This window comes from Dendrobium catenatum, unplaced genomic scaffold (genome assembly GCF_001605985.2).
Source record: "Dendrobium catenatum unplaced genomic scaffold, ASM160598v2 fragScaff_scaffold_976, whole genome shotgun sequence".
NCBI classification, from domain to species: domain Eukaryota; kingdom Viridiplantae; phylum Streptophyta; class Magnoliopsida; order Asparagales; family Orchidaceae; genus Dendrobium; species Dendrobium catenatum.
Window position 1 is genome coordinate 213,922 of NW_021319438.1, and position 10,845 is coordinate 224,766.

The 10,845-nt window shown below is 38.2% G+C and overlaps 1 protein-coding gene across 1 annotated transcript; it reads right to left on the reverse strand.

Annotated features, from left to right (window-relative positions):
* Window positions 1-503: 503 nt before the first annotated feature.
* Window positions 504-7,489, reverse strand: LOC110101613 (probable cellulose synthase A catalytic subunit 5 [UDP-forming]). Its single transcript, XM_020829579.2, has 14 exons — window positions 6,797-7,489; window positions 6,513-6,708; window positions 6,220-6,431; window positions 5,920-6,022; window positions 5,604-5,778; window positions 4,625-4,891; window positions 4,181-4,526; window positions 3,950-4,087; window positions 3,722-3,847; window positions 3,413-3,625; window positions 3,043-3,328; window positions 2,301-2,497; window positions 1,864-2,214; window positions 504-1,778 (listed from the first exon to the last, which is right to left on the reverse strand). Exons 1-14 carry the CDS (start codon window positions 6,875-6,877, stop codon window positions 1,194-1,196), a joined length of 3,276 nt encoding a protein of 1,091 aa, XP_020685238.1. The 5' UTR covers window positions 6,878-7,489; the 3' UTR covers window positions 504-1,193.
* Window positions 7,490-10,845: the final 3,356 nt, after the last annotated feature.

Genomic DNA, 10,845 nt, shown 5'->3' on the forward strand with positions numbered 1-10,845 from the left:
CAGAGCGAATCTTCCGTCACCCATAAGATACAAAGAAAAACGACCTCTTTTACTCTTGTACTATGGGGAAAGAAGGTATTACAGGAAAAAAAATTCTGTCGATGGTTTGGTTAGGCTTCGTTCATAAATTAGAATGAGAAATTGGTTTGTCAAAATATAAATTTAATAAGAATTTTTTAACATTTTATCAATTAAACTAATTAATGCAAATTTTAAAAAGCAGTTCAAATTATATTTAAATAAATATTTTTAAAAAATATCAATATTTTTGCGCTACAAAAAAGGTATCTGCTTTTGTTTGCTGCATCTTGAGGATGCTAAAAATCAAGTAAAAATTATATTGAAAGGAACAATAAAGCTTGATCCCACTTAAATGTAACTAATTGTCGTGTCAAATGGAAAGAAAACAGAGAAAAATTATATGAATTGGGTGAGATTTTTCAATTTTATTTCATGTTTTTCACTCTCTATTTGCATTTGCGCTTAAATCATGGAACATCTACTCGTAAAAGACTTGTAAAATAAAATTTAACAAGAATGTAACAAAAATTAACATCACACAGTATCATTGGTGTTATGTGAAACAAGCACAAAAAAACTGCAGGTTTACTTAAGCGAGACAATCTTGAACTGATTCAGCTTTCTTCTCCAACTAAAACGCCAATTTAAAGCCACTGCTCTCTCACCAACTTTCTTTTGACATGGCTACACTGTTCAATGCCTTTGCATCGCTAAGAGAAGCAGACATGGCTAAAAATATAAGCATGGATGAACCGAAACAATTAATAACAGTAAGATCTACAACATTATCTCCATGTGAATATATATAACAGGCAGTAGCAGGGCTTGCCATTATTTCAAAGAATTCAATGCAGAGATGATCAACTGCAAAAGTCCATGAACAACATTGACCCCTCATAAATCACCCCTCTTCAAAACTAATAAAGAATCAAACACCTCAGCTGCCACCCAATCCTCCACTGAACAAACTACACAGGGTGAGTCTCATCTCCTGCTCCAGTTGACCGGATCAACGAGCAAGACTCGCCATTAAATGAAAAATAACAAAAATTGCAACACTCCCTTGTGTTTTTTATCTACAGCATAACAGATAAATTCATCTCTTTTTAAAGGGAGTGCACGAAACCCATCAGCTTGTATTGTACCTCAGCTTGATAGCCGACTATCAATGCTCAGTTGCAGTCCAATCCACACTCCTCCAGCACCGGCCCATCAGATTTTGGCAGAAACGGATCAATCCGAACCCATAAGAGCGAGAAGATCGAAGCAAGAAGAATTGACCACACAATAATGATGGTTGGAGTCCGATTTTGTCTCCCAACCAAACCTTTCAGGAAGGGATATAAGTGCACAATCACCCAAAATGCAAAGAAAAGCCTGCCAAAAAGAGGCCCCCAAGATTCATATCCATTGTTTATGGCATTGGAAACACCAGCAACCACGCCAATCATGTTAATCACGAGCAATGTCGTCGGAGGGATAAGTAGTGTGGTCCACTTGAAAGTATAGAGCTCCGAAAACTCCCCGTCATCACCTGCCTTTGATGTCACAGTAAAGTTTGTGTCTATGCCAGCCAGAACCTTAAGAAGACCCTGAAACACTGCAAATAAATGAGAAGAAACACCACCAATGACCCAGAACTGCTCATTTCTCCACCAGTCATCAATTCCAATGCCACTCCATCTCATCTCAAGGATGCTTGTTGCAAAAATGCTAATGAAAAGAGAGATAAACCACAAGCTGGCTACATTGCTCAGCTGCCAGAATAACATGAGAAATTTATTTTAGATGTAAGATTTACAAAACTGTGTGAATTTTCGAATGGTGATGTAAGTATCATACCTCAGGAGTGATAAATTTTCCAGTGAGCAAGCAAACAGCAGGCAAGGAACAATAAGCCAAAAGTGGAATTGATGTAAAAGGATAAACCGTGGCATTTATGTATGAAAATCGTTCGAGCCACTTCAGTCCACCACCATAACCATACCATAACGGACAATGCCTACTCAAGAAAATTTCTACAGAACCAAGAGCCCACCTAAGGACCTGGTGGAGACGATCGGATAGATTGAGAGGAGCAGAGCCTTTGAAAGCAGGCCTAGGAGGTATGCAATAGATTGAGCGCCAGCCATGACAGTGCATCTTAAATCCTGTCAAGATATCTTCTGTGACAGAACCGTAGATCCATCCAACCTACATGTATGGGGAAATTTTTTTTCATGAGGCAATGTAAGCCAGCAGCTCATGTTCTGCACAATAATCAGGTTTAAAACTCTTACCTCTTTTCCCCAGTCAGTTTTGTCCTCATATCCACAACTAATAACATGGATAGCTTCTTTTAAAAGTGAGGCAGGAGAAGCACTTTTAAGTGTTCCACCATTCTCCAATAGAGTAGAGGCAACAAATACAGGTGATTGGCCGAACTTCTTTTCTAACTTTTGTTCAGACAGAATGGCAGGTTTTTTACTATCAATCCCTGTTGGTGTTACTAGAATTGATTAAGTGGGAACCAGAAAATAAATATTTTACGAATAGTACACAAAAATATAACACCTTATGCAAAGTTCCAAACATATGCAGATAAAAGTTTTAGGATTCAAAGCACCTGTCATACTCTCAAAAGCAAGCAAGCAGCAAGTGTATACAGCAACATTGTTTAGCATATGGATGAAAAGGTTAAAATTTAAAATCATTGCATTTTTTTCTTGCATTAGGTGAAAGCCAGAATACACTATAATACAAATTAAGTTTAATGCACTAACGAATAAATGCCAATTCATTTGCGTACTCCTAAGGAGTTATCTATGCTTTGAACTGATAATGCAGCCATAAAAAGTAATAGGAAAAAAAAAAGAGTAAGAGAATAAGACGAAGTAACATCAAAAGCCAAAATTGATGGATTCACATAAGAAAAATAAAATAATTTTATAAAACTTTGTAGCAATTTAAAAGATAGTAAAGATACTAGAACAATATTGTTAAGTCATATTTTTAGTGTAGGAACCAGGAGTGCAAGTTTACCTTCAATTCCATCCTCTATACCCACCAAAGCTAATGCAGGTGCACCACTCTCTCCCCTCCTTGAAGTTTTCATTTTCTTTTCTTTCTTGGTTTTTGAATTCTTCTTCCTCTTGTTCCTCCCAAAGCAGCAACAGCAGCAGCACCACTTGGGCATGCAGTTGCAAGTTCTTGTGGGTGGTTTCTTTACTTTGGGAGCATCAAAACCATAAAATGCTTGCCTCCGGAAAACACATCCAGTTCCAACATAAATTGGTCCTTGAATACCATCAAGCCCCTTCATGTTGATCTATAACAAAACACTTAGGGTCAGTTTCTCATCGAAAGAATAGTGTCAGAACATTTTCAAAAAAAAAAAGATACACAAGCTTACATCAAAGAATACAATGTTCCGGTTAGCATAACGATCATGACGATCAATACCATCAAATCTCTGTGGAAATTGTACATAGCACACTCTCTTTCCAATCAGTGGATCCATCATAAAACACATTGCTTCCTTGATAGCCTTACTGTTGTTGAAGTAGTGGTCACAATCCAAATTCAACATATAGGGTGCATTTGTCAGTACAGCTGATACCCTAACCTGTTGCAATAACATCAATCAAGAATTTGTGTATAGCTAAATCAAAGGCATATCAGTATGTCAAAAAATAAGGTTCTAAAAGTATATATTCCTTACCAGAGCATTCATGGCACCGGCCTTTTTATGGTGATTGAACCCAGGCCTCTTCTCCCTGGAGACATAAACCAAGCGTGGTAGTTCATTTCCATCCATGTCATGTCCACCACTTTGGCCCAAAAAGACCTAAGAATTCAAAGGAGAGTAGAAAATTTAAATGGAAATGCAATAAAGAATGAAATTAAATGCCAATATAAAAAAAAAGGTCTCAATGTCAGGAAGTCAGACCTGAATCATTCCAGGATGATCTCGAACATTATTTCCAGGCCATAAAGTCCCATCCTGCATTGTCCACCCCTCCTCAGGAACCTTCTGAGCTTTGGCAACCAAAGCATTGATTCCTACTTTGAATTCTTCGTATTCTCTCTGCAGAATGTAACATATGTAAGTTTCATATTGAATAAAAGATATTTTTTCTTGGTCAATACAGAATCCTTGAAGGAAGAATCTTTCCATCACCTTCATTGCTCTTCTCTCTTTTACAAATGATGGTAGTACTTTATCTTTCAAATAGTCTATCTTTTGTTGGAAATACCATTCCGGTGCTCTTGGCTCAATGTTAAATTTCTTGCAGAATGGAACCCATTTTTTTGCAAATTCCGATGTTTCAGACATTGCTTCAAATGTAAGCATAGCGGCACCATCATCAGAAACATAACAAGAAACTTTGTCAACTGGGTAATCCACAGCAAGAATAGACAGGACTGTGTTTGCTGTGACCAACGGAGGTTCCTTCATAGGATCGACAGTACTGACAAATATGTCAATAGGGGATAGTTGAGAAGGTAGACCTTCTTTGTCATACCTGAAAAAGGAACAATATAAATTAGAATAGTTCAGTTGATGATACGATTACACGTAGAGAGGACTAAATAAGTTCTACAATGGATGGCTTAACTTGACCTTAATGACAATCTGTCAAGGTAAGTCTCCCTCTCAATTGGAATCCATTTCGGGAATTGATCAAGAATCCATGAAACAGCAAACCAGATTTCACAGATAACTGAGATAAGCCACAATGCATATGCATCAGGCACAGGATGTGTGACCCGGTAATGAAAGAAAAATCCAACAATAACTAGCCGAATTATGATAATCATTCTGTATGGATTAATTTGGCTAGAAGGTATGGGAAGCTTTCTTGATAGCGGCTGTCGGGCTTCATCCATTCTGTCAGAAGAAAAGGAGAAGTTTGAGGTAATTAACACAGAATAGGAGTATTTACGTCTTAAAGAAAATAACTATAACTCCTGAAGAAGCATCATGATAGGGAGTTAACAACGAAATATGCGATAGTTGTACTTAAATCTAACTCAAATTTCTCAAAGATACACTATCTTCTTTATCTTTTTGAAGCACAAAAAATATGAATTTAATTCACCATGGATATTTGAATCTTATGCTAGTTTAACGTCATGATTATTTTACTTTTGTTAGAGCTATTCTAGTCCGATCATAAGATCTTTTACAATGTAAGAATAGTGCAATTACAGGCAGTGCAGTTTTATGGCAAGAGAAAAATATGAAATGAATCACAGAAGTGATAAATAAAATTACCGCAACATATGTAGTACTATTCTTTGTGGCAAGGAACATGTTTGAGGCTTAAGTATCTTATTTACTATCTAAAAAGGTTGTTTTCCGAAGCCACTATTGCAATGAAGCAAACCATACTACAATTTGTTGCAAAAGCAACGAAGTTTCCCCCATAATGAAGCTCAAAATAATTCTAGTGATAGGTAATTCTTCTTACGTGAATCTAGTATAACAAATGGAAAGACCAGAAGAGAAAGTAGCACATTAGCATGTGTTATTAATTAAGATCAACATTTAAGCACAAGTAGGCTGAACTTTAAAAAAACAAAAAATTGTAGGGTCTTACAAAGGCAAGTCGGGCCCATCACCATCATTATCCCAATCCCTAACACCGTTTTCATTTATATGCATCTGCAACTTTTCTTGCTTCTGCTTCCAATTCTCCATTCTCTCCTTCCAAGCAATGCTTCCATAACCATAAGAAGCAAGGTCTTTTGAAGGATCCATGGATCTTGGTTGTACTGAAAGGAAAGAAGATAAAGCAAAACATCATCAACATAAGCAAGAAAAAAACTTTATTGCTAAAAAAATCAATTGAATGTGTAAACAAGAAAGCTTATTTTTCAGAAAATTCAACGATCCGATGCTACAGATCCATGTACCAGGAAAACTTGGATCTGAAAACGGCAGAGGGTGGATCCTCTTCCCTCCGCCCCCCATGAAGGAAGGAACAAGAGCATGCTGCTCTGGTGGGATATCATCAACCTGCGGTCAGCCAAAAGCATTAATTCTTAATAAGGACTGAAATATAGGATCACCAAAGACCATAAAGATTTTTTTTTTGTTCATGATAAAAGAAGACCATAATTGACATTCTCATTTCTAATGGTAAATACATCTATATTACAAAATGAAATTTCGGTAATTATATTACAGAATAGGCAAATGTCAAGCCCAAATACCATTTGGCCATTGGTGAGTAAAGGAACTTGAGGCATTGCGTGAAATATTTGAGGTGATTCCACATCTCCTCCTCGACCATAGCTCATGTGGCCCTGCATCATGAACTCAGCAAGATATTGCCCATCCCTCTTATCCCTTCCAACAAAATTGAACTCATTCTCAAGATCATCCACATCATCCTCTTCTTCATCTCCGGCCACTCGAGCACACCCTGCCCATTTATCACAAACAACGAAATTAGTAAGCTCGAAAAAGGCTACAAAAGGAAAAGCTCAAGAAGAAAAAAGATTACCCCTGAGACGCTTGAACCTGGTTTTGCATTGTGGACAGACTTGGCTTCCTTCTCTGCGTTCATACTCATAGCAGGTGCGGCAAATGGGGAAAGCACACTCATTGCAGGCGACGAAGAGCTCTCCATCGGCGGTGAGCCCAACTTCGTCGCCACAAATCTGACATATTTGACCACTGAGATGCTCTAATGGCTTCGGCTGCAAAAAAAACACAAATCTGGTCAACTGTGAAAGAGAACCGAAAAACCCACTATGAGCTGTGGGAGATGAAAACTTGATAACTTACTCCTGGTTCACCGTCGCGTCGGATAACGACAAGCTCGTTTCTATTGTGAGAACCAGCAACTAGACCAGCACTTGCCTCCATTTTCCGTTACCGGATCTAACCCAGCTCGAAAAATCCGCCTTCGAAAATTTCGAGAAGAAAAGTGATTCCTTTTTGGGTGATCAATGGCGGAAGTGGATCAAAGCTTAGAGTTCAACAATCGGAGAATGCGTAGAGCTTGGGTGGGGGAAGCACTTTGGGGATGAGAGGTAGCCCTTCCCTCCTTTCTTTCTCTCTCCCTTTCCTATTATTCCTTGCTTCCCACCACATCCAGCTTTCAAACAGCAAAAAAGAAAAGTAATGGGGAGACGGAAGTAAAAGAAGGAACCAAAGAAAAAATCTCTACTTTCAGTAAAAATAAATAAAAAAATCCAACCTCTAAAAGAAAATAGAAACTCATACACATAAAAAGGAGAAAAAACTAAGGCAATGTATTTAAAAAAGGGCCGGTAGGTGTGAGGTTTAGCTCAGAAAAATAAACAAATGCAATGGTTGAAGCATCTCTGAGAAGGAACAGCACAATCCTCTTTGGTCCCCCACCGTACTCACTTCCTCTCTTTCTCTCTCTCTCTCCTGCCTAGCTATCGCTGTAGAACACTTTTGCTCTGCATCTTACTCTCCACTCGTTTCTCATTATCAACATCTCCGCCGACACTGCTAATAGGCCAAATAAAGCATTCTTATAACGCTAAGCAACAGATGAGGCAGAGAATAATCACTTACATATTAAAAACTTGGAACTTGAGCTATGAGAGGAGAATTTTGATTTACTGAGAGGGAGAATGAGAATTCTAATGCAGGAAAAAAATAATTCAAAGGAATGTAAAACAAGCAAGCATGAAGAGGATATTGCAAGCAAAAAGCGTAGGGACGGTCAAAATAGAGCAGAGGCGGAGATCTGAAGTAATGCTTTCCAAAAAAAATAGTGGAAAAGAAAGTTATGCGATAATATAATAATTAAGAAAGTTAAAAATGGGGAGAGTAACGTATAGTGGCAATGGCAGTGGCAGCGAGTCTAGCGGCCCACGCGTTTAAAAGCTCATTTATTTCTATCGTAAGATTCATTTGAAGCTGCTTTTTACTACGTTTCATTTTTAAAATAAATTACATTTATGAAAAAGGAGGGGCAAAATCATCCTAGGGTCAAATTTATAAAAAATAATATATATATATATATATATATACATACATAATAAAATTTAAAATAAATATGTATTTTGCATTATAATTATTAAATAAAAAAGTATAAATTTTGTATTTTATTTTACATTTTCTAATAATGTTGCATTATAATTTATTTGAAATAAATTAAATAATTTTTTTCAATATATAAGTCAAAGTTCATGATCAACTGAGAGATTATTAATATTAATCTTTATACATTCTTTCTTTTTAAATAATGATCCATTTAGTATACTCTAGAAAAAAATTTAGGACCATAAAAAATGGCCCGTCAATAAAAAAATCATTTCATTATAATATTCTACAAAAAATAGGATCATCAAATGATAGAAGAAAAGTTGTTTGTTGCATCACTCAATAAATGGGCCACTAAAGAAGAAATTTAAGAAGCCAACCATCACTGTGAGCCCTAAAAATAAATAAGTAATGTGGATAGCGAACCAACATTGAAACTTAGGATGTAGAACGAACTCAAAAAAATAGAAAGAAACATAACATACTCGAAAGACGCTAAGGGAAGAAGAAGTGTGTTTTTTCTTTATAATTCTATATAATAATAATAATTTTATTTCAATCAAAATAGTAACATAATATGAGCAAGCTATATCAAATAAAACCTTACAACATTCTTTTGTTTCTTTTGAATGGAGGAGACAGTATTAGAAATTGGATTAGAAGTGCTCCATAAGATCATTAGAAATGCTTGTGATTGGCATTCATATAATTCTCTTTTGAATTGAAGAAGCTCATTAGAAATGTTTCATAAGATTAGATTTGTGGTATATTAGAAAAAAAAAGTTTATGTTTGATGCATCATCAAAAAAATTTCATGATCATGCCCGAATCTCAAGGCAAAATCAAGTTGAAAACTTCCAAAATTAAAATTGGGACCATCCGAACTCTGATTTCAGCAAACTTATAGCCAAATTGAGCGTCTCAGAATTACAAACCCAACAACACCAAAATCGACTCTATCCAAGTCCATATGGGTCGAAGTTAAGGACTTGAAGCGCTGTTAGAAGGTTCAAACAACAATTTAGATTATCTAACGGTTTCCAAACATGACATGCTCATAGTCTAATCGAGCGACTCGACGAGATGAATCCAACGAGCCCAAGGTCAGGGAATTACGACATCATTGAGATCTTCAAATAGCTAGCGAAAGGTCCACAATCAAAGGATTCAACATCGGTCATCCATCCAAATCACTCCCCATTTAACCTCGATCTTCCTTCTAATTATGGGCCATGCCACTCTAGAAAATCTATAAATATAGCCCTACTTTCTCATGAAAGGGGACCACAAGAGAGAGGGCAAGAGAGAGATCGGAGATCGCTCTTGCCTCCTCGCTCCTCCTCGACCACCGCTTAGAGTTCCACCGAACAATCACCTGACGCACGGAGTTCTGTCGGACCATCACCTAACGCCTAGAGTTCCACCAGACCACCACATTACGCACGAAATACCGCCAGACCACAATCTGATGCTTGGAGTTCCGCCGAACCACCACCTAACGCCCAGAGTTTCGCCGGACCACCACCTGACATCGGAGACCCGGCCGAACCACCACCTGACACCGGAGTCTCGGCCGGACCACCACCTGACCCCAGGAGTTTTGCCATACCATCATGTGATGCCTACAGTTTTGCTGGATCACCACCTGATGCCGGAGTACCCGCCAGACCACCACCTGAGCCTAGAGTTCCACCGAACCACCACCTGACGCACGGAGTTCCACCGGACCACCACTTGATGCTCATAGTTCCACCTGACCAGCACTTGACGCCAGAGTTCTTCGGACCACCACCTGATGCCCGGACTTCCATCAGACCACCACATTCTGCCAAACCATCGCATGATGCCGAACTTTTGCCGAACCACCGCCTTATAACAACGATCTTTCTACCCCTATCTCCTAACGACTACAGTCCTTCTAACCTTCGTCTCCTACTATTGTTCTTCCGACCTCCATTGCAAGACAACTATCTTTCTGATACTTATCTCCTGTAACCTACGATCCTTCTGACCTCCACCGCTAAATAACAGTCTTTTCTGGCAACTATTTACTGTTGGTTATGGTCCTTCCGGTCTCCGTCGCTTGTTACAGTCCTTTCGATGTCCACTGCCAAATAACGGTCTTTCTGAACCTTGTATCATATCGACTACGGTCTTTCTGACTTAAATTGCCTGTTGTGGTTATTCTGACCTCCACTGCCAGACAATGGTTGTTCTGACCCTTGTCTTCTACCAACTATGGTTATTTTAACCTTCGTTGCCTACTACAGTCCTTCCAACCTCCATTGTCAGATAACGGTCTCTGTATCCTACTTACTACGATCATTCTGACCTCCATCGCCTATTATGATTTTTTTTGACAATGTCTCCTGTCAACTATGGCCCTTTTGACCTTCGTTTCCTACTACGATCCTTTTGAACTCCATTACAAAATAATGATCTTTATGACCCTGATCTCCTATTGACTACGGTCTTTTTGACCTCCACCGCTAGACAACGGACTTTCTAACCCATATCTCCTTCCAACTACTGTCTTTCCGACCTCTGTCGCCTACTACGGTCCTTCTGACCTCCATCGCTAAATAATTCTTTCTGACCCCTATCTCATGTCGACTACGATCCTTCCAACCTCAACCACCAGACAACGATCTTCCTAAACTATGTTGCCCGCCAATTATGGTTCTATCGACTAAATGAATATTTCAATATTAATTCTACCAATATGATGTACATTTACAACATCAACCCAAGGATTTCCCCCTAAGGAAGAGCCTCATTTGTAATCGATTGCAAATAATAGTGGATACATTCAC

What these genes read in the sequence shown, in the direction of transcription:
- LOC110101613 (XM_020829579.2), bottom strand. Translation starts at nt 6,877, where the DNA reads ATGGAGGCAAGTGCTGGTCTAGTTGCTGGTTCTCACAATAGAAACGAG. An exon ending in CTTGACAGATTGTCATTAAG is followed by an intron (nt 4,527 to 4,624) that starts GTCAAGTTAAGC and finishes TTCCTTTTTCAG; the next exon opens with GTATGACAAAGAAGGTCTAC. An exon ending in ATCATCCTGGAATGATTCAG is followed by an intron (nt 3,848 to 3,949) that starts GTCTGACTTCCT and finishes TTGAATTCTTAG; the next exon opens with GTCTTTTTGGGCCAAAGTGG.